Here is a 23,857-nt window from a genome sequence, read left to right on the forward strand (position 1 = left end):
CTATCTGGTGAAGCTGGGCTTTTCGACGCCTACTGCGAGACCGCGCAGTGTCGAAGCTTGGCGTGGCTATATCCCGCGACCCACGCACGGGGTAATTCAGGTATACGGACCACAAATTACTCCTCCCTCAGAGTTGCTACAACTCGGAGGGGGAATAGCCATGTATGCCTATCTGGGTCTTTGCCCAGGCAAAGATCTCAAGGCCTGTCCTCTGGAAGCATTGTGGGAAGGTGCCCAGGCAAAGATCTCAAGGCCTGGCCCCCGGAAGCATTGTGGGAAGGTGCCCAGGCAAAGATCTCAAGGCCTGTCCTCCGGAAGCATTGTGGGAAGGTGCCTAGGCAAAGAACTCAAGGCCTGTCCTCCGGAAGCATTGTGGGAAGGTGCCCAGGCAAAGATCTCAAGGCCTGTCCTCCAGAAGCATTGTGGGAAGGTGCCCAGGCAAAGATCTCAAGGCCTGTCCTCCGGAAGCATTGTGGGAATAGCCATGTATGCCTATCTGGGTCTTTGCCCAGGCAAAGATCTCAAGGCCTGTCCTCTGGAAGCATTGTGGGAAGGTGCCCAGGCAAAGATCTCAAGGCCTGGCCCCCGGAAGCATTGTGGGAAGGTGCCCAGGCAAAGATCTCAAGGCCTGTCCTCCGGAAGCATTGTGGGAAGGTGCCTAGGCAAAGAACTCAAGGCCTGTCCTCCGGAAGCATTGTGGGAGGGTGCCCAGGCAAAGATCTCAAGGCCTGTCCTCCAGAAGCATTGTGGGAAGGTGCCCAGGCAAAGATCTCAAGGCCTGTCCTCCGGAAGCATTGTGGGAAGGTGCCCAGGCAAAGATCTCAAGGCCTGTCCTCCGGAAGCATTGTGGGAAGGTGCCCAGGCAAAGATCTCAAGGCCTGTCCTCCGGAAGCATTGTGGGAAGGTATCATCTGTATCATGTAAGCCGGTGTTGCTCAATATTTTTGTATGTACCCCTTTATTAATCACTTCGTTGGCCAAGTACCCCCTATTGCTGGTAACATCTCAAGTACCTCTCGATACATATAAATTGTTTGGAATAATCCATAATTGTGAATAAATGCTTTTCAAACATACCTTGATGCATTTAATCAACTATCAATACTTATTCAAATTTATTTATATATAATTAATTTTTAAGTTTCAAAACGTACAATAATAGCTAGACTAAAGGTGGTCACTAAGGATCCAATTTCTAGTGAAAAAACGTTCGAGCGATCAGATAATTCTGATCGGAAGAAAAATCGTTCACTTCACCATCAATGAACCAATCTTTGCTTCCTATCTATCACAACCAACAAGAAAAGCCAAATTTTGGTTTGACCAATAAAAAAAAAAAAAAAAAAAAAAATTAAAATCGGACGACTATTTTTATAATCGTTCATGATTGGGCCCATCAACGGCGATTTACAACCAATCCGGTCAGAATTTCTGATCGCTCAAACGATTTTTTGCTAGAAATTGGACTGTTAGGGCCACCTTAAGACAAGTTCAATTACCCTTCGAAGGCCTATTAAAGTACCCCCAGGGATACACGCCCCATGTGTTGAGATCGTAGGTTGTAAATACGCATGTAAAGTCAGGTGGTATAGGCACATACATTGGAGGCATCACAGGATGGAACATGCTATGCTAATATGACTACCCCATCATGAGTGAGTGATAAAGGTCAGTAAGGTGGTGTCCATTTTTCAGCTTTAGACGCTGAGGTTTTCTGCTGTGTGTCATTCGCTGACCCGTATGTGGCTACAAATGCCGCCATCAGCATCTAAATCGGGTGGCGGGAGCTTCATTCAGCCATCTGTGTGAAATGGGGCCTAAAATGCCTAATGTGCAGTTTCTAAAGTAGTAAGTAGGAGGAGCACAAATAATACTAAGCACATACCCTCTAATCATGGCGAAAGAGTCATCGCTGGAGAAGAAGGCTGCTCCGGAAAGAATCGTCACTGTCTCTTTACCTGAAAACACAAACCGCTTGGTAAATACAGCTCAGTTTAAAGTGAACCTCCAGACTAAAAATATACTCAGCAGCGCTGAAAAGGCTTGGTGTTTCTCTAACAGTTTCACAGCATCAGAACTTTGTTTTTCTTACCCAAGCCTCATTTTTAGTGGCACAAAAGGGCGGCATTTTTCCCCTGATGCTGTGCAAAGCATGATGGGATTTTTGTTGTTCTCGTTGCCTAGCGCGTGCAGCTGGGAGGGGTGATCAGGACACAGGACAATTGGAACTGTGTCTCATGCTCACTGTCACCTCCTTTCAACCAAAAAGATGGCTGCCCCCATGATATCACATACATTTGCCTGTTCTTTTAAAACAGGGTGGGTAAGAGATTATATTACCCATCTATTTTAATTAACATAACGAATGTAACTTAATGACAGTATGTTTATTTAGGCTCGCCTTCCTGTTTAAGACACTTTGTAAGCTGGCGTCAAATAAAACGGACAGAGCCCCCTTCACCAGTGACTTCCTGTATTATAGAGTTCTACTGCTATAGAATTCAGTCTGCGCAAATCAGGCAGGATAATCAGCCTTTCCTGCAGAGCCTGCTACTAGCTTCTTCAACTCAGCTGATTTAGGTCACAAGACACAAGACAGGACCGTTAGCCACAGGAGTCTCATTTCCATGTGGCAAAGCAATAGTGGACCGCATCAGGTTCTCCGTAATTAATAGCTCCTTCCTCTGGTCCCTGAATTAGCTCTTTATTGATGCCGTACTGCTAATAATCACCTTTATAGGGACCATATTGATCAAATGCCGGTAATACTGTACTGCACACATAAGGCATGGCAATGTTACAGTCACCTCCGCATGCAGCACTGAGTTACGCCAGAAGCAAAACTTGCTGTACTAAAGTAGCACAACAGCTGCTATGGGAACATGCGTTACTAAGGTGCATTATCATTAGTAACGTGTGTTATTGTAGCAACAGTCACGCTACTCTAGTACCGCTAGTTGCGCTGCTGTTGTAAGGGACGGTGCTACATGCACCACATTATTACCGAGAACCACATTATTACCGGCATTTGATGAATCTACCCCTATTCGCTTTGAATAGAGGTAATAAATAACAAAATATTATTTTACCTCTGCTTACAACTCTCACAGGGCAGTTTTGGTGGTCCGTTACATGTGCTTATAATACATACCAGTGGCATCTTTAGGCCAAAGGGGTTGGGACTAGTGCCCCAAACTTCTGCCACTTGCCCCTATTGTCTGCCTGCTCCTCCTCTAGTGTTCAGCAGATCCCAGAGACAGCGAGCAACAGTGTGCAGCTGGCCAGGAGGTGGTCATACCTGATCCATGGCCCTGCGCAGCTTCCGTCTCCTAGCTTCTCTGCATGGTGTTCAGTGCCTGTAATAGAGGCTAGTCTTGACCAGGTCATGTGGCCACGTATTGATACCGTATATACTTGAAAACAGGTCGACTTCGTGTATAAGTCGACTCCAATATTCAACCCTCTTAAACTGGAATGTTTTATTGACTCAAGTATAAGTCTACCCAACAAAGTTAATGGCTACACTTGGGGCTCAGAAGGGGTTAATGACTGCACCGCATACAGTATCGCAGCCAATAACCCCTCCAGGCCCCCAAGTGCTGCAATTATTCACCCCCCCTCCTGCAGCCCAGTGTCGTCGTCCCCTGCCCCTTTTCTTGTTAATTGTTGTGGCCAGGACTTTCAGACCTGTGTTTTCTTGGCATTTCTTTTCCTAAAAGTATCACTTACCGCTGGATAAATTTCTGCAAATGGGAATGTCACTATTAGCCAAAGTAATATTTGTTGCTAAAGCAATAAGTGGACGCTGAACTAACTCAATAATGAGCCTTTGGGGCCAAATGACATGAGAAGCATTGGATCCTGGGGGGAAAAAAAATTACACTGTAGGTACTTTATCGATGATGAGGAGAGGTGGGGTGGAGAAAGGCATGGAGTGGGCATAAAGCAGGGGTGAATATCTTCCCCTTACTTATTCTTTCAAAAGTGCTGTAGGGACCAGATGCTGCGCCCGGGGACATATGTTCCCCCTTGCACCGCCTTAGCTACGCCTCTGCCCATGGCACTCTAACAACACCACTGCACTCAGATGGCATAGTTCAATCTGTGCTGGTTGTTTGTACCATGAAGCTGTGTTACCTGCATTGATGAGATCTGGATCCACCTCCGCCTCTGTTGGGTAGGGGCCCTAGAAAACCACATCATTGGAGAAAAAAAAAAACAATTATTGTTGTGCAGGTTTTCTCCCGACATAAGAGAATTGCATCCAGCGTTGTAACACAGCCTTGCTCAGCGACCATATCATGATGGGGATGTCTCACATGTACTATGTAATGAACACAATATTATCTATTATTTCAGTGATGTGCTTTTATGTCTCTCTGTAGCATAATGGAAAAGGGCTACGATCGTTTTCACTAGCATGTCATAATGGAAATCATGATGTGCATATAAAGTGCAGTAAATTGTAAAAACGCAGAAATTATCATGTACAGCAATACAAACGGGCTATTCCTAGATGTATAGAATTAAATGGCTAAACAAAATGAAGAATGTAAAATTCATGCTATGATCAAATGTGGAGGTTGGGGTATTTTAAAGAGTGATGTTAGTAAAGATATATATTAATATGTTTTTGAATCAAGTCTCTACAACCCGTGTTATTTCATTTTTTTTATTTCAAGACCTTAAAGAGAACCTGTACTGAGTAAAATTATTTAAAATAAACACATGAGGTAACTTCAAATGAACATTACATCGTTACCTTGCCATCAGTTCCTCTCAGAAGCTCACCATTTTCTTCTGACAATGATCCCTTCCAGTTCTGACCACATTTTGTCAGAACTGAAATATATCAGTTGCTCTCAGTTATATATCAGTTGCTGTCAGTTACAGCTGAGAGGAGAACTGATGTGTCCATGTTTATCTATGGCTCAAGTGGGCGATGTTACAGTTTCACTGTGTGCTGATCAGAAAGCTGTTATGGGGTAATGGCCATTTTCAAAATGGAGGACGGAGAATTCCATTGATCACAGTGGACAAACAAGACGCAGGAGAGGAGAAAGAGATTGAGGAGTAGACTACACTGGAGGTAAGTATGACTTGTGTATGCTTATTTTGACTTTTAATTTTCAGTTCAGGTTTTCTTTAAAAAGAACCCGAGGTGGGGTTCTCACAATGAAATCCCAATACAGAGGTCTGCCTATAGAGCCCAGCCTCTGTTGCTATTCAGATCCCCCCTAAATCCCCCCTGAGACCCCATAAATCATGCACTGCGCGGCTGTGTTTACTTCTACTTTTTACTTCAGTCTCCGCTCTCCCCTGCCTCCTGCATCGCTCCGGTCCCCGCCCACGTCCCTTCCCTCCAATCAGCGGGGAGGGACCGGAGCGATGCAGGAGGCGGGGGAGAGTGGAGACTGACGTTACAAAGGTAAACACAGCCCCCTGCGCCACGCTGCGTGTCGACACCGCGGCTGTGATTTATGGGGTCTCGCTGAGCGCAGGGGGGATTTAGGGGGGATCTGAATAGCAACAGAGGCTGGGCTCTATAGGCAGACCCAGCCTCTGTATTGGGATTTCGTTTTGAGAACCCCACCTCGGGTTCTCTTTAAAAAGGTTCTTGGGGGTGGCAGATGGGACACAGAGACATGTTCTCTGCCTCATGACATGCCTCTGTCTCCCCCCCCCCCCCTCACTGCCGCTCTCTGCCCTCCACAGCCGCACTACAGTTCCCCCTCCCCCCCTCCGAGATGGCAACAATATTTGTCGCCATCTCGGAGGTAAACACAGGGGGAGAGGGATTCCCTGTTCAAAATGCTCGCCAGGGGTGTTTCTTCAGGGTCTCCAGAGCTGCCATTGGGCTGGGCAGCTCTTTTTCCCTAGCCGCACCTCCTGCCCCTACCCTGTGCACTGGTGAGAGAATGAATCTCTCTTTCCAGCGTCGTGATCTAGAGGTCCCGAAAGTGAAAGTAGGCCCACAGGAGTGGCGGTTTTTTAGTCTACTTGTTCCTCTCAGCCCTCCGAATCAACTAACCTACTTTTTTTTTTTTAATGAGCCCACCTCGGGATCTCTTTAATAAGCATTTTAAACTGGTGCTGTTATCAATGCCATAACTAGGGGCATAACAATAGCCCCCGAAACCCCCACGAGGGGAGGGTTACGGTCCTGTACATAGTCAAAGAACAACTGAAGTGAGAGGAATATGGAGGCTGCCATATTTATTTCCTTTTAAACAATACAAGTTGCCTGGCAGCCCTGCTGGTCTATTTGACTGCAGTGGTGTCTGAAGCAGACCAGAAACAAGCAGGCAGCTATTCTTGTCAGATCTGACAATAATGTCAGAAACAGCTGATCTGCTGCATGCTTGTTCAGGGTCTATGGCTAAAAGTATTAAAGGCAGATGATCAGCAAAACAGCCAGGCAATGTGCATTCCTTAAAAGGAAATAAAGATGGCAGCTTCCAGATCTCTCTGGCTTCAATTGTCCTTTAAAGAGAATCTGTACTCTAATATTCTTACACTAAAAAGCCTACCATTCTATTCCTTATTTTCTCCTGTGCCCCTCTGTGCTGTTTCTGCCACTCTCTGCTGCAATCCTGGCTTGTAATTAACAGTTTTAGGCAGTGTTTACAAACAAACTAACCAGCTCCTAATAGGCTCACATATACAGAGTGTGTGAGTCATTCAGAGTGTGCAGGGGGCCTGCAGAGGGTGTGTATCGCTTCTATCCAATCACAAGCAGCCCTGCACATTCCACACATTCAAAGCCTTAGCCCAACAGACACGACAGGGGAAAGATACATTGATTTATTACAGAGACAGTGTAATTAGGAAAGGCTGCAGTAAGCCCCAGCACATTAGAACATGCATAGGAACTTATAGGATAGAAGAACTAAGGCTGAAAAAATTGTTACAGAGTCTCTTTAATGCAGAGTGTTAGCGGAGCATTATACATTACCCGATAGCGGCCCCCAGTGGTGATGCAGGGAGTCTTAACTTCCTCTTCATTTTACAAGTTTTGTCCCTGTCACATGACATGGGACTGAAGCCGCATGGCACTTCGCAGGATGGGAGGGATCTGTACCACTGCCTGGAGCAGGTAAAGTATAGTGCTCCACATTATGCACAGCACCAGCTGTATCTACTTCCTGCTTTCATGGAAGCAGACAAAGGGTTGACACAGGAGTGATTACATATTAGCTGTGTCTGCCAAAGACTGCTGAATTTCTGTGCTGACACAGCTGAAAGATCAAATTACACTTGATTACTTGAAGATGAGCGGGAATTAGACAGGCTCTTCTCTCTAAAAACACACAGGGTGCATTTCTCTCTATTTTCCTTGTGTCCTATGCAAGAGTTCAGCTCCACTTTAAAGGCCAGATCACACAGGCTCCTGCAGGCAGCATGTGTAGCCGATGCTAAACGTTTACCTGCAACCGAGCAGAAAAATGTTTGGCATTGTTTCCTGTCATTCTTTTTTGAGCCCCATAAGGGTGTGGAACCATCAAACGCAACCGACGCAGGACGCTACATGCAGCGCCCAAAAAGTTTTAATTGGCCGCGATGTTCATGTAATTGCCGGCAAACGCAGTTAGATGAACTCTCCCATTCATCTCAATGCGGGTATTGGTCGATCCCGGCGGTAAATGTCATCGCCAAACACCAGCAGTCTCCCGTGTGAACCAAGGTGTACGCTCTTCTCAATGATTTAAAGGCGCACTATGGCGAAAAATTGTAACATATAAAATACAATATGTGCAAACATAGACCAATATGAGTGTGTTTTTTCCAGAGTAAAATGAGCCATAAATTACTTTTCTCCTATAATGCTGTCACTTACAGTAGGTAGTAGAAATCTGACAGAAGTGTGACTAGTCCATCTCTTCATAGGGGATTCTCAGCATGGCTTTTATTCTTTATAAAGATATTCCCTAAAAGGATTTAAACAATGATGCTGGCCAGCTTCCCTACTCGCTACACAGTTTTTTGGCAGTTGGACAGAGCAACTGCCATTCACTAAGTGCTTTTGAAAATAAATAAATTTTTGAAAATCCCCCACGAAGAGATGGACTAGTCCAAAACCTATCGCTCCTGTCTGATTTCTACTACCTACTGTAAGTGACAGCAACATAGGAGAAAAGTAATTTGTGACTCATTTTATTCTGGAAAAAAACTTACTTCTTATTTGTCCCCTCATATTTTAAATTTTACAATTTTTCACCATAATGCCCCTTTAATCTTTGCCAGAGTTATTGACTGCTGAACCTAACTATGAACTTGAACTGCTACCCGTCAGGTCCAGATTTCTGGAAAGGCCCCAAAGGCCTGGGCCTTGAGCAGTTACAGCCCCAGTGGGGCACCAGGACATGAAATAGGGGTTGCTACATATGAAAGAGAAAACTGCAAATGGGGAGCAACACATCAAAAGGGAAGCTGATGTCCATAGGAAGCTGAACATGAAAGAATGGGACGGTGGAATGGGAGGGGCTGCAGTACACGGTTGTTACACAATAGGGGCTGCACGTGGAATGGGAGGGGCTGCAGTACACGGATAATACACATTAGGGGCTGCACTTGGAATGGAAGGGGCTGCAGTACACGGATGATACACATGGACGAGGGGGCCACACAAGGAATGGGAGGGGCTGCTGCACATGGAAGGGGAGTCACAACATACTTGGCCTGGTGCGGAAAAAGTATAAATCCGGCCTTGCTAGCCATTTCCTAAAGTTTTCTTTGCACTTGTCTCAGCAAATCAGATTCTTGGCCTTTCCACAGCTATGAGAAAACAACAGCTTCAAATATTCAACTGTAAAAGATTCAAGCATTGCAAAGCTTACCAGACCGAGGACGCCGTTTTCGCTCTGAAGGTGAACAGTGATATCTTTCTTGATAAAGTTGCTGGCCAGCATTGGAATACCGATTCCCAAGTTTGCTGCAGTGCAAGTCAGTTAAGGCTGAACACACAGGACATACCGGTAATCAAAGAAAAAAATATATTCTCAAATAAAAAACACCCTCTATAATTTTGTAGCATCATGCGTACAATGGCCTCATTCCTTGTCCAGGTGCTCGTCTCATTCTGAAACTTTGTCAACAGAAGAGTCATTTTTGCTGTCTTAAAATAGAAGGTATTTGCAAGAATGCCTTCGTAGAAGTGCCGAAAGCACAAAACGGCCGTCAGGCTATCCAGTGCCCTGCACCCACCTCCACAGTTCGTAGCATTGTAATTGGTATGTGCACCCATCCTATTCACCAGCTTGTTTGCACAAAGTGTACCTGTTATTGATGTCACAAGTCTTTGAATTAAAAAGTAAATAGCATTCTTCGGTCTCTTCCTCAAATATTTTGAAAGATACTGCTCTCAAACTTATGCTGCGATGTTATCGTACCCCAAACAAGCTACAAGCTTTCGTAACTGTGGTAATCTGGGCACGCTCTCTCATATATTTTGGGATTGCCCAATAGCACAAAAATTCTGGGGTGACTGGAGTGCTCTGGCTAACTCTATCTTCCTGATTCCTTTTACCATAACTAAGCAACAGGCACTATTATTCTTCCCCAACTCTTTGGTCCCTTTGGCATATATATATATATAATTATATACATATCTTCTTTTGACAGCATTATGGGCAATTGCTTCTAAATGGACGACAACAGATCTATCCATTTCCATGGTTACTGACTGCATGAATAGGATTACGGTAAACTCTCTGACCGTCTTTATTATGCCTCTATTGATAATCTTGATAAATGTAATTCTATCTGGGATACTTAGTCCTCATATTATGACCACCTTCTCCCAAGATCATCATCATTTGGTACTAAAGCCCCAATTTGAATTGTTGTAATTTTCTGATTTTATATACCTATTCTGATATATTATGCCTATTATTTTGTGTAATAACCGGCACTGCTTGTTTTTCAATCATATTGTTCACATGGTAGATCTACATTGTTGTTCCTGAGATTCCGGTCAACATGATGTACTGTTTCTTTACTTTGTTGAATAAAGTTTTTTTGGATTATAAAAAGTCAATAGCAGCAGTGCCGGCCTACACTTTCATTCTTCCACGCAACCTATTTGCAAGTATTCAGCTTCATGTGAGTAAGAAGGATCTCCCATGATGCATCACTGCTGAATAAACAAATCATCCCTTTATACCCCTAAAAGCCAAACACACTTACAAAACTTTTGGGAATGCAAAGCATTGCCTACAGCCTACTCATTTTACAGGGCTGTACTAATCCAACACGCAGGTCTTTCAAGACACCGTTCCAGTAGACTTCCGAGAGTGGCGCTGGCAGTGTTCCCTGTCCGCCGCAGCGAACTCGCACCCTAAGTGGTGCACCTCCTCAAAATGTGTGCCAAGTTTCGTGCCCTCTCCCCCAGCCATCTCTATAGTCTCTGGAAACATGAATCTGAATGCATAACTCTTAAGGTGGCCACACACGATACAATAAAATGATCCGATTTTACAGCAATTCGATAAAAAACGATCGAATCTCACAAAAAAAATTTAAAGCTTTTATTTCATTCAACTGAAAAATCCAATCGGATTTCCATTTTTTTTTATTTATATCGATCTGGAATGCCAGATATTTCTCTTCAATTTTTTTTACAGATTGTATGGTGTGTGTTGGATTGTCAATTTATTAATATACACACCCTAGCAATTTTCTCAGAGTTTCCAATCAGTTTTATCATAATTGTGGAAAAATTGAACATAGGTGTGTGGTACATTGGTCATATTTTTGAAATGTTACAATCAGTCAGAAAAATGTATTGCAATTCTTAAATTGAACAGATATTTAAAAAAATTGTATGGTGTGTGGCCACATTTAGGGCGTATTTCCACTAGCTGCATTGCCGCGGTGCGATCATTGCATCGCACCGCAGACAGCCGCGGGTGGTTCCGTGTGCCGTGCGATGTTGCACGGCCCAGTACTATCCCTGTGGGAATTGGTTGTGTGCTGCGGGAAACTGCAGCATGCTATCCATGCGTTTGGCCGCGTTGTGAACAAAAATGTGCTTCATTGGAAACAGTCCATTGACTAACACTAGCAGCAGTTTGGCTTTGGAGCCATGCAATGCGATGATCACACAGTGTAGTGGAAACAGTGATGAGGAAGCAGTCAGACAGGCAGCTAGACTAACAACTAAGTGCATTATAAAAGTTTTGAAGCTGTCAATATTTGAATGCCAAAACAAAATAACAAAAAAAATTATAATAATAAATTACAAATATAACCCAAATGAACATCATAGCTACTTTCCCACACAAAATTACAGAAAACTTATTGCAAAACCTGCAGGATGCTACAAATACCGACCATCAAGAGACAAGTTTGGAAACTGCAGTTTTCTGAGGAGTTTATCGCCCTGGCCTGACTGTAGTGCTGATCCTTGTTTATATAATGGGCACTGGCAGCAGGTAAATGCTGGTGGCCTCTCAGTGTTCTTGCAGCACCAGGATAATTGAGCTCACAACTATGCACAGAGGCGAAGGTCAAGTTCACACTAGGGAGTGTATCCAGTAAGCATCAGCAGGAAGCCGGATGTTATGCAATCCATCTGCAGCAAGATGATGTTGTAGGTCTTTGGTGCTGGTCTGTGGGTTGACTGACGTTTCTCACCATTCGTCGCTTCTGTTTATCCAAGTTTTTTCTTGGTCTGCCACTTCGAGCCTTAACGTGAATGAAGCCTGTGGTCTTCCATTTCCTCAATATGTTCCCAACTGTCGAAATAGATAGCTGAAATCTCTAAGACAGCTTTCTGTATCCTTCCCCTAAACCATGATGGTGAACAATCTTTGTTTTCAGGTCATTTGAGAGTTGTTTTGAGACCCCCATGTTGCTATCCTTCAGAGAACATTAAAAGAGGAGGGAAACTTACAACTTACCCCTTTAAAGAGAAACTCCAACCAAGAATTTAACTTGATCCCAATCAGTAGCTGATGCCCCCTTTTACATGAGAAATCTATTGCTTTTCACAAACAGACCATCAGGGGGCGCTGTATGACTGATATTGTGGTGAAACCCCTACCACAAGAAGCTCTGAGGACCGCTGTACTTTTGACAGTTTGCCACAATGTAACAAGGTTCACAGACAGGAAATAGCTGTTTACAGCTGTCTCTAACAGCCAAAACAGCTAGCAGCAGCTGCATAACCTGCCCACAGTAAAAATGTCACCATGTAATAAATGTCAGAATGTAAATCGGGGAGAGGAAAGATGTTACAATGAGCAAACACTGACTAAATCATTTATACATAATTATTGTAAAAATGAAGCACTTTTTTATTATACTATTTTCACTGGAGTTCCTCTTTAAATACTCTTTCTCATAATTGGATTCACCTGTGTATGTAGGTCAGGAGTCACTGAGCTTACCAAGCCAATTTGAGTTCCAATAATTCGTTCTAAAGGTTTTGGAATCAATAAAATGACAGTGCCCAAATTTATGCACCTGCCTAATTTTATTTAAACAATTATTGCACACTTTCTGTAAATCCAATAAACTTCATTTCACTTCTCAAATATCACTGTGTGTGTCTCCTATATGATATATTTAACTGACTTTTTATCATAACAACCAACGATTTATACAGCAAAATCATGACAATTAACAAGGTTGACCAAACTTTCGCATCCCACTGTAATGGGCACTGGCAGCAGGCAAATGCTGGTGGTCTCTGGGTGTTCTTGCAGCACCAGGATAATTGAGCTCACAACAATGCACAGAGGCGAAGGTCAAGTTCACACTAGGGAGTGTATCCAGTAAGCATCAGCAGGAAACCGGATGTTATGCAAACTGCACAATGCTCATTACAGACTTACATGATACACACAAAGTGTACAAAGTGTCCCCCTTTGTGTCACCTCTGTTCCCCTGTGCCTTCAGTGTCTCCCTCTGTCCCCGTGCCTCCTTTCATCTCCCCCCCCCCCATACTGTCAGTGTCCCCTTGCGCCTCTTTTCATCTGCCCCCTCATGCTCTCAGTGTCCCCCTCTGTTCCCCCACTGTGTCAACTCTGTCCCCTGTGCCCTCAGTGTGCCACAGCAAAATGACATTTTACCAGTTTAATGGTAACTATTAACCTCCTGAGCGGTATGGACGAGCTCAGCTCGTCCATCACCGCCGGAGGCTGCCGCTCAGGCCCTGCTGGGCCGATTTTCTTCAAATAAAAAGCAGCACACGCAGCCGGCACTTTGCCAGCCGCGTGTGCTGCCTGATCGCCGCCGCTCTGCGGCGATCCACCGCGAGCAGCGGCGAAAGAGGGTCCCCCCAGCCGCCCGAGCCCTGCGCAGCCGGACCAATCAGTTCCGGCCAGCGCTAAGGGCTGGATCGGAGGCGGCTGACGTCAGGACGTCGGCTGACGTCCATGACGTCACTCCGCTCGTCGCCATGGCGACGAGGAAAGCCAAACAAGGAAGGCTGCTCATTGCGGCCTTCCTTGTTTATTCTGGGCGCCGGAGGCGATCGGAAGAACGCCTCCGGAGCGCCCTCTAGTGGGCTTTCATGCAGCCAACTTTCAGTTGGCTGCATGAAATAGTTTTTTTTTAATTAAAAAAACCCCTCCCGCAGCCTCCCTGGCGATCTCAATAGAACGCCGGGGAGGTTAAAAAAATATATATACTGTATATATAAATATATAAATACCTGGGGCTTCCTCCAGCCCCCTTCAGGCTCATCACTCCCACACCACCCTCCCACACTGCCTGGATTCTCCGCTAACTGCCAATGATACAGTCAGGGCGTACTGCACATGCACAGCCCGACCACGTGTTCTCACCCATCATGCTCCTGGGGGAGCGTGTACGGTTGGACTGCGCCAACAGGAAGAATTATCAGAGCGCCTGGCGGAGGATTGAGGCAGCCTGGGAAGATGATGAGGGAGCTGGAGGAAGCTCCAGGTATTTACATTTTTTTTTTAAATACCGTAGATTATCTAAAAAAATAACAAGGTCTTTCTGAAATTTTTTTTTTTAACTTATTCCTTCAGAATCAAATTTCACATTTCTGGGCCGTTTGTATCGACGGGTCATTTGTAAGTTGAGGAGTACCTGTAAAGTTGTGTGTGCTGTCTGCGCTTGTCCATTTTACAGATATTTAGTGGATTAACACCTATGTGCACTACACCAAGCGCCAGTAATAAAGCGGACGTAACGCAGCCCACACTCTGCAGTATCAGCATTTTGATCTGAGTTTAAAATCTTTACAATAAGCAACAAAGATAACAAAAAGGACTATTCCTGGCAGCAATGGATACCATACATTCCATCCTCAAACTCCAGTGCAGCTCGCCGGATGATCTTCTCTCTCACAATGTCCGAATCTTTTTTGGGCTTGGGTTTGGAATTTTCGGATTTCCTCAGTGTTAGCCTCTGGAAAGCAAACAAACAGATTATGCAGCCTACGTTCCCAACGCAGCACAATTTTCCAAAAACTAAAAGCTACCTGAGGTGACCTGACATGGTGGGATAGACATGAACATATAGTACCAATCATACCCAGAACTTGCTTGTGTTCACCTTTTATTTTTTTTTTCTATTGAAAAATTGAGTGGCTTTAGTGCTGTGCTAGTAGTCAGGAGCCTCAGTGTAGCGACTGTTCATCACAGAGGACAGGTCGTGCGGGGAGGGTTTAATGGCATCTGAGAATAATGGTGGGATAACGGCCAAGGAACAGGGAGATGGCTACATGAGCAATGGATGCTCTGTGCCAGCAGAGACATAATGAGAGGAGAAGGAGTGAGTATTCCACACACTGATCACTGCTGCTCATATTGTCACAGGAAAAGGAGAGAAACATCTCCAGACAGAACAATGGAGCACGTCGGGCCCTGGTGACGGATGGGTACATGCTGTGATGTATTTCTCTGCATCTGATGGCTGATGGGTGACACAAATTTTGAAGGGTTGTGATAAAATAGACACATTGTGACAGACTGGTAAAAGGGCAGGACTGCAAATGTGCGCAGATACTGTACGGTCTGAAATCGACTGGATGTGGCAGCTGTCCTAACTACCATATATAAAGCTGATTTTGAAGGGAGGGGTCGGCCTATCCATGGGCCCCGTATGTGTGGGGCCCCATATGCCAAGTGCGCAGTGGAGTGTTCTTCAGCATGTATGCCTACCTGTCCTTGCTGCGGCTTGCTTCTTCTAGTGTACCCTGCAGCTTTCCGAACTGGCCACTAGAGCTCCAGGCTCACTGTGGTCACATGACAGTAAGCCTGAAACTCTACTGGCCAGTTCAAAAGCTGGAAAGAAAAAGTAACTGGGTCTCCACCTGAATTTTATGCAAATGCTTAATTTATTATCCCATAGCCAAAGATAAAACACACGACGTTTCGGCCTGCGACCTTTATCAAGTGTAACACACAATGAGCAAATGCTCTCAAATAAATATCACCTCCCATTATAAAACACACCCCTAAGGGCGGGCACATACTTAAATAGAGGGTATTAAAGTGACAGTACATCAATATACTCAGATTAAAAGAAACATCTTAAATTACATTCCTCATTTAATCCATAGGGAACTAGAGTCTCTAATCTATTGATCCATCTGCTCTCCCTTCTTAGGAGTGTTGTCTCATTGTCCATCCCTTCTCCTGCTGTGACTTTTTCCAACACGCACCACCGTAACTCGTTCACCATATGGCCGCATTCAAAATAATGTCTACCTATAGGGGAATCAAAATTCTTTTCAGGATCATCAAAATATTTTCTATATAACCTTATGTCACTGCGGTGTTCATTAATCCTTACTCTGACAGGTCTACTCGTTTGTCCCACATAGCCGAACCCACAGGGGCACTTCAAAAAATAAACCACATTTGAAGTTACACAAGAAAAATTTCCATTTGCTCATTGTGTGTTACACTTGATAAAGGCCGCAGGCCGAAACGTCGTGTGTTTTATCTTTGGCTATAGGATAATAAATTAAGCATTTGCATAAAATCCAGGTGGAGACCCAGTTACTTTTTTTTTCTCGCTGTGGACGTACACACCTATCGTGGATCTAGGTGGAGACTGGTTGACTCCCTGGTACATAAATCATCAGGCGGTAGAGCGGGGGTGAGTTCTTTCTTTTGTGCAGTTCAAAAGCTGCCCAGGCCACTAGAGGAAGCAAGGCGGAGCTAGGAAACTATACGCTGAAGCACATCCAGCCGCGCACTCTTTACTTCCACTCTCTGCTCAGGAACACATCGGAAGGTCGGCCAATCGGCGGGTTAAAACTTTTGGCCTATTTTTTTTTAGCCAAAAGTGTGTGTGTGTGTGTGTGTGTGTGTGTGTGTCTGTGTGTGTGTGTCTGTGTGTGTGTGTCTCTGTGTGTGTGTGTCTCTGTGTGTGTGTCTCTGTGTGTGTGTCTCTGTGTGTGTGTGTCTCTGTGTGTGTGTGTCTCTGTGTGTGTGTGTCTGTGTGTGTGTGTGTCTGTGTGTGTGTGTGTCTGTGTGTGTGTGTGTCTGTGTGTGTGTGTGTGTGTCTGTGTGTGTGTCTGTGTGTGTGTGTGTGTGTCTGTGTGTGTGTGTCTGTGTGTGTGTGTCTGTGTGTGTGTGTCTCTGTGTGTGTGTGTCTCTGTGTGTGTGTGTCTGTGTGTGTGTGTGTCTGTGTGTGTGTGTGTCTGTGTGTGTGTGTGTGTGTCTGTGTGTGTGTGTCTGTGTGTGTGTGTCTGTGTGTGTGTGTGTCTGTGTGTGTGTCTGTGTGTGTGTCTGTGTGTGTGTCTGTGTGTGTGTCTGTGTGTGTGTCTGTGTGTGTGTCTGTGTGTGTGTCTGTGTGTGTGTCTGTGTGTGTGTCTGTGTACGCGGGAGGACTTATTTGAGCATATACAGTAACCTTTGGAATTATATGGATTTCTGCACAAATTGGTCATAAAATGTGATCTGATCTTCATCTAAGTCACAACAATAGACAATCAGTCTGTTTAAACTAATACCACACAAATAATTAAATGTTTTTATTGAACACACCATGTAAATATTCACAATGCAGGTGGAAAACGTATGTGAACCCCAGACTAATGACATGTCCAAGAGCTAATTGGAGTGAGATGTCAGCCAGCTGGAGTCCAATCAATGAGATGAGATTGGAGGTGTTGGTTACAGCTGCCCTGCCCTATAAAATGATTTCCCTGAAAATAAGCCCTCCCCCAAAAATAAGCCCTAACTGAATACCGGTAGAAAATCAGATGCTATGCTGGTGTATGGAGAGGTGTGCAGTCTCTGTCTTACCGCACCTCCCTTGTGGCTCTGTCCGCCTCCGTTCACCTATAAAGGCTCCAGTATCCTAACATGGGCAGAGTTTGATCCGGTCTCGCTCATGCATGCTGATGCGTCCCCGGTGCACACGGATTATGACGAGAGGGGAGTACGGTCACGGAGCCAACCCAGCATACAGCGCGGCGACCGGGTCAATGGTCGCGACCATGGTAGTATACCAGAGCCGTTTACAGGGAATGAAAGGGGACGCAGCCACGAAGGAGGTGCGGTAAGAGATTGCACACCTCCCCCTACACTAACATAGCATCCTATTTTATATATCCCTCAAAATAAGCCCTCCCCGAAAATAAGCCCTAGTACATCTTTTGGAGGTAAAATTCATATAAGACTGTGTCTTATTTTCTGGGAAAACACGGTAACAATTGCAGAACTATGTCTGAAAATATTACTAAAAATTGAGGAAGTAAACTTATGTCTGAAGTTATTACTAACTGCAGGAATAAACTACTGCCTAAAAGTATTACTAACGATCGCTCTGGGCGACAGCTAAAGTGTTTACAAAGCCTTCCTACCATGCCCAGCTAATTCTTTGCAAACTACCGTATAAATGATTCCCAGAAGAGAACTAACTCTTCTACGCAGAAGCATTTCTATTGGAGTTTGTTCTCGGAAAAAGAAGAAACAAGGCACTGGCTGTGACTCTGGAGCACAGCAGGTCCATGCACTACCATTCACAATGGGCTTATGACTCACTGCCAATTATTCTTGGGAAATGGACATTGGTCTGTGGTCGAATTAGGGCTGTGGGAGAAGCCATTTCTCAGTACTAAAAATATTTAGTCAATATAGGAGTGTGTTGCCTCTGTTTAGAGCGCATGAACTGCATACTGATGTCACCAAGGCGGCAGGCCAATAAAGTCTATAGATCTCAGTTAATGGCAAAAGACACTTAAAGATTACCATACTCAATATTAGTACTCTACTATCTTAAGGCACTACTAGTGCAGAGTGATTCTCTGACTACCACTGGCCTAAATGATGTTCATTGGTAAGTTAGATAATTCATTTAGCATGCTTGGTAATTGATCTCCTGGCCCAGCTACCGCAAGTAACAGCTAAGGGTTAGATTAGGTTTAACATTACAGTCAACATTTGTCCTGTAGATGTTGCAGCAGTCATAGGCATTCGCCATGAAGGACGCCCTGGTGTGTACATGTAAAAAAGGTGCCTGGAAAACAGGGCACGGGGGATTGCCCCTAGTAGAATATCTGTAAAATTACCGGTATTCTACTAAATTACAATGGTGAAATATCGGTAATCTTTACCAACGTTTTACTATGTTTTAACCTATCTCTACTCTCACACAGAACTCTCCCTCTACCGATACTTAACCCGAAAACCTACCTCTACCGGTGCCTAACTCTTAGACCTCCCTCTACCTATGCCTAATCCTAAATCCTTCGTCTACCGATGCTTAACCCGATAGCTGGTCACTAACGATTCAATCTTTTTCATCCAATCTTAACATTTATATGTAATATAAGGTAACTGCCTAAATTATCCATTCAATATATTCATTCAGTTTACCCTTATATTACATGGATTTGGTAAAATTGGGAGGAAAAATATTGTATTGTCAGTGACCACCTTAACCTTTTGGGGACCACCGATATTAGATCCTACGCCGCACTGGTGGCTGTTTTAGCCTCGTTTCCACTCCCGACGCGATCACGCGCACACGAGAGGGGAGATTAAGCTGTCATATGACAGCTGACATCTCCCCTCAGTTATCAGCAGCCATCGCGTATGGCTGCTGATCACGTGATCACTACGATCGCCGGCGGATCGTAGTGATCACTTGGACAGCTGCAGCGGTACGGGGGAAAGTAGAGGATCCACTCACCTCCCTGCCGTTCCCGCGAGGATCGGTGCTCCCCACCACTCTTGCCGGCATCTCTGCTCCTTCTGACGTCAGCGCCGGGTCCCGGCTTAAAGACGTAATCAAGCCGCAACCCGGAACTGAGCGGCAGATCTCGCGCGTGCACGCGCACTCCCGGCCGCGGATTCGGTAGTCAGGGAATCAATGTATCGGGCTATGGTGCCTGATCACTGATTCCTCTCCCCCGCTGAAAAAGCGACAGCTTCTCTCGGAAGCTGCGCCTTTTCTGGCCATTCCCTCCCCGATGCGTCACTCTAAGCGTGTTACGCTTAGAGTGACTACATGTAAACAAACTCATGGCCGCCATCTTGTGGCCAAAAAGTAATACTACAACTGAAAATAAAAATAAATTAAAATGAACACACATTTACATTATAAATCTATTGTTTACCTCCCACCCTCCCAAAACTACCCAAATAAAATGTTTACTATAAAAAAAAAAAAAACATTACAATAAAAAAAAAAAAAAACATGTAAATATTTACCTAAGGGTCTAAACGTTTTAAATATCAATGTAAAGATGAAATATTTCTATATTTATTTTTTATTTTAAACTTGTTAATAGTGATAGATGCAAAATGGAAAAAATGCACCTTTATTTCCAAATAAAATATTGTCGCCATACATTGTGATAGGGACATAATTTTAACGGTGTAATAACCGGGACATATGGGCAAATACAATACGTGAGTTTTAATTATGGAGGCATGTATTATTTTAAAACTATAATGGCTGAAAACTGATAAATAATGAATTTTTCCATTTTTTTCATATTCTTCCTGTTAAAATGCGTTTACAGTAAAGTGGCTCTTAGCAAAATGTACCCCCCAAAAAAAGCCTAATTGGTGGCGGAAAAAACAAGATATAGATCAGTTCATTGTGATAAGTAGTGATAAAGTTATAGGCTAATGAATGGGAGGTGAACATTTCTCACGTGAAAACCACGGAACCTGAATGGGTTGAGGTTGGGGGGGGGAGTAAAAGCTGTCGTCATGACAACAGACGGCATTCTCACCAAGGAGCAGCAGAGCCTCGGAGGAGAGGAAGAAGAATGACGGCTGATGTCGGGATCCCCCGGAAGGTGAGTTAAAACGCCCGCTGCTTGCATTGCTTTGCATAGACCTCCCAGCGGCTACCACTAGTTCAGCTCGGGATAACCGATCCAAGCTTGTTTTTTTTACCCCAAGCTGATCTCGTGATTACCGATAAGGAGGTTAAAAAAAAAGTTGAAAAATGATCTCCAAGGAGAAAACGTGAATTGCATAAGGAGCCCTGGGCCTATCTGCAATTAACTTTTTCTCCTGAGTTATCTCCTAGGTGAAAATGTTCATAGTCTCTTTAAAATAACTTTTCAGCATTTTACAATTGAAAAAGTACCTAAAAGTTGATGAAAAAATGCTATCAAAATTATTTTGAGTATTTTCTTGCTTGCTGGTAGTTTAAAGGACATTTTATGACAAGGTGTGAAAATAAACCTAAGAGAAAACTCCGGAGAAAATGTGAATTGTATATGAGCCTGGGACCCATATGCAATTAACTTGTTCTCCAAAGGCTTCTCCTAAGTGAGATTTTCATGTCTTGTCAATAAAATGCCCTTTAAAGAGACACTGAAGCGAAAAACAACAAATTATGATAATGATTTGTATGTGTAATACAGCTAAGAAATAAAACATTAGGAGCAGAGACATAAGTCTAATATTGTTTCCAGTAGAGGAAGAGTTGAGAAACTCCAGTTATCTATGCAAAAGAGCCATTGAGCTCAACGACTTTCAAAGTCACAGAGAGCTCGGTTTTCTGAAGCTTATTATCTCAAGTGTCTATCACTGTATTGTTTTGTTTTCTGCAGAGAACAGTTCAAAAGTTCACTAGCCTGCTCTGTAAAATCATTTAGAATGCTGAGTAGTGTGTAAACTGCAAATATTAGAGAATGATGCAATGTTATAAAAAAAAACCTATAACACTGAAAATAAAAATATGAGAATATTTTCTTTGCTACTAATGTTCTAGTAATTATCCGTACTACACCACTAACTCATTATATCATAATTTATCATATTTTTTTTTTTCACTTCAGTGTCTCTAAGCCTCCAACAAGCGAGAAAATCCTCAAAGTAATTTTGACAGAGTGCTGAAAATGTATTTTAAAAAGAAGTTGAAAAATTATCTCCCAGGAGAAAAAGTTAATTGCATGTGGGCCCGGATGTTCTGTGATGTTCTGTGATCTACCAGATGTTTCCAACAAGAAATAAACTCACAGTCCTTTCTACAAGCACATCTGCATACTTAGCAACGTACCTCTATCCTCTTCTCATAGTACTCTCCTTTAATAATCCGATCAACATAAATACTGGGAATGTGGATGTCCTCTGGTGCAAATGTACCCGTTTCAACAATTTCCTCCACCTACAAATGAAAAAAAATAAATAAATTATAGATACCAATATAAATCTAGAACAATACAAATAAGGAGAATAGTCTGATTAGTATGGCTGTTGCGGCTTACCCTAAAATGGTTTATGCGCAATGCGTAAAACCTTTGCGTAAGTAACCTCATCTTGATAAATTCCACACAATACGCATTCGTGTATAATAAAGTAAAAAACAACAAATAAACACAAGCCTGAACTTTCAATCTAAAACAAGCTACAGGGGACTGATTATTCTGTTTTGAAACTTTCAATTTCTAACACTAATAAAAACAGATAGATAATAGGATAACAGAGGCGCCAATAGGATAAAAAACACTAAAAGAACTTAAAAACCCATTTTGGTAATAGAGGAGGCAGTGGTGGACTCACCCCCTCCAAGCAGAACACACGACTGTGGATTTTCAGTCAAAACAATTTTATTGGATACTCCAAATAAAGTGCAACGCGTTTCACGGGATACAAACCCGCTTCATCAGGCAATAACAGATAGGAGTAAACAGCATCTGCCAGTATCATCAACACTGAGCGCCTCTGTGAACACAGAGGCGCTCAGTGTTGATGATACTGGCAGATGCTGTTTACTCCTATCTGTTATTGCCTGATGAAGCGGGTTTGTATCCCGTGAAACGCGTTGCACTTTATTTGGAGTATCCAATAAAATTGTTTTGACTGAAAATCCACAGTCGTGTGTTCTGCTTGGAGGGGGTGAGTCCACCACTGCCTCCTCTATTACCAAAATGGGTTTTTAAGTTCTTTTAGTGTTTTTTATCCTATTGGCGCCTCTGTTATCCTATTATCTACATCAAGTCCACCCTTGGTGGAGGGTTGTACCCTTCCTTCTTCAACTACAGAGAGCGACTTTTTAATCCTGAGTGGGGTCAGGACAATCTCCCCACCTGCTTTGACAGTGGTTGCCTACTTGGTAACCCTGGTTTGTGAGTATTAAATTAATATTATTACTCTATCAATTATACCTTACCAGTACATACTACACTATATTGGGCTCTTGGTGTTCTCTCTTTTTCTCACTAATAAAAACAGATTCAAGAAAAAAATTACAATGCCAGCACACATTCTCCCCTTTCTACCTAGATGCCGCTAGGGATTGTTGATGAAATGCAAATAATTTTGAGTTTATGCCAAATTATGCAAGTTTTGTATGCATATGTACACAGCTTAACCCGGTTAAATCGCGCATTAGCAGTACTGTCATGCTGGCCGCCGTGATGACGAAGAGCGTCCCGGTTCAGGAAGTGGGAGCCCTGGGTGTCTGCGGTGCGGTATGCGGCGGAGGGACCGGGAGAGGAGCCAGGACCACGCCGGGGGACCTCCTGACCTACGGTGGGCTGCAGAAAGCCCAAGGTAAGTACCAACTTCGTTTATTTTTTGAGCTCGGAGTCCCTTTAAAGGACACACGAGGTGACATGTGATATGATGAGATAAACATGTATGTACAGTGTCAAGCACACAAATAACTACTCTGTGTTCCCTTTTTTCTTTCTCTGCCTAAAAAAGTTAAACATCGGGTATGAAAGTGACAGTTTCTGACCGAGTCGGACTGGGTGAGACTATAGTGTAACCCTCACTGATAAGTAATTACAGCCATAAAACACGTTCCTGTTAGTAAATGGCTTCTGAGAGCAGTTTATTGCTCGGTCATACAACTAAGCACCCAAATGAATTTTACCTCCTTTTCTTCCCACTAGTAGAGCTTTTTTTGGTGGTCTCTGATTGTGGCTGCGATTTACAGTAAAAAAAAATTTATTAATAAAAACAGTTCACTTATTTTTTAAAAAAGTATTTCTTTTATTCCCCCCCCCCCCACCCCTCTTAAATTGGCCCTAGACTGTGATCCATACACTACACTACCAATAAATAGGCACCAGCCTATGTATAGGATTACATTGTGTGCTGTCAGGAGGGACAGTTAAGTGACAAGGCTGTCCCCTGTACAGCACTGCGCTAGATCCCAGTGCTGTACACATTTATTTGTGTTTTTTTTGCTACTAACAGCCTGCCAGCTCAGATCATGGCTGGCAGGCTGATCACGGAGCCCTGCTGTGTGCAGTGCAGGGAATGAGCGCCCGTTTCATAATCCTGCATCAACTCAAAATTATTTGTATCTCATTGACCATCCCTAGATGTCGCCCTGCCACAAGATGAATACGGAGTCCATTCTTTATCAGAGTAAGCTATTTCAGAGCAGGGTAAAACTGAAAGACAGCTCACTGTGCTCTAGCACAAACTTCCAGCCCACGCCAATTACT

At 43.7% G+C, this 23,857-nt stretch overlaps 1 protein-coding gene across 1 annotated transcript in view; it reads right to left on the reverse strand.

Annotated features, from left to right (window-relative positions):
* LOC137529073 (succinyl-CoA:3-ketoacid coenzyme A transferase 1, mitochondrial-like) overlaps positions 1–23,857 on the reverse strand; it is a 219,170-nt gene that overhangs the window by 90,590 nt on the left and 104,723 nt on the right. Inside the window, exons 9-13 of the mRNA XM_068250995.1 lie at positions 21,457–21,564; positions 14,268–14,382; positions 8,838–8,932; positions 4,138–4,186; positions 1,886–1,958 (exon numbers count right to left, since the gene is read on the reverse strand). Of these exons, the coding sequence (XP_068107096.1) occupies positions 1,886–1,958; positions 4,138–4,186; positions 8,838–8,932; positions 14,268–14,382; positions 21,457–21,564 (440 nt within the window). The remainder of the gene's footprint in view (positions 1–1,885; positions 1,959–4,137; positions 4,187–8,837; positions 8,933–14,267; positions 14,383–21,456; positions 21,565–23,857) is intronic.

The sequence above is a fragment of the Hyperolius riggenbachi genome, chromosome 1 (genome assembly GCF_040937935.1).
Source record: "Hyperolius riggenbachi isolate aHypRig1 chromosome 1, aHypRig1.pri, whole genome shotgun sequence".
Classification (NCBI taxonomy): domain Eukaryota; kingdom Metazoa; phylum Chordata; class Amphibia; order Anura; family Hyperoliidae; genus Hyperolius; species Hyperolius riggenbachi.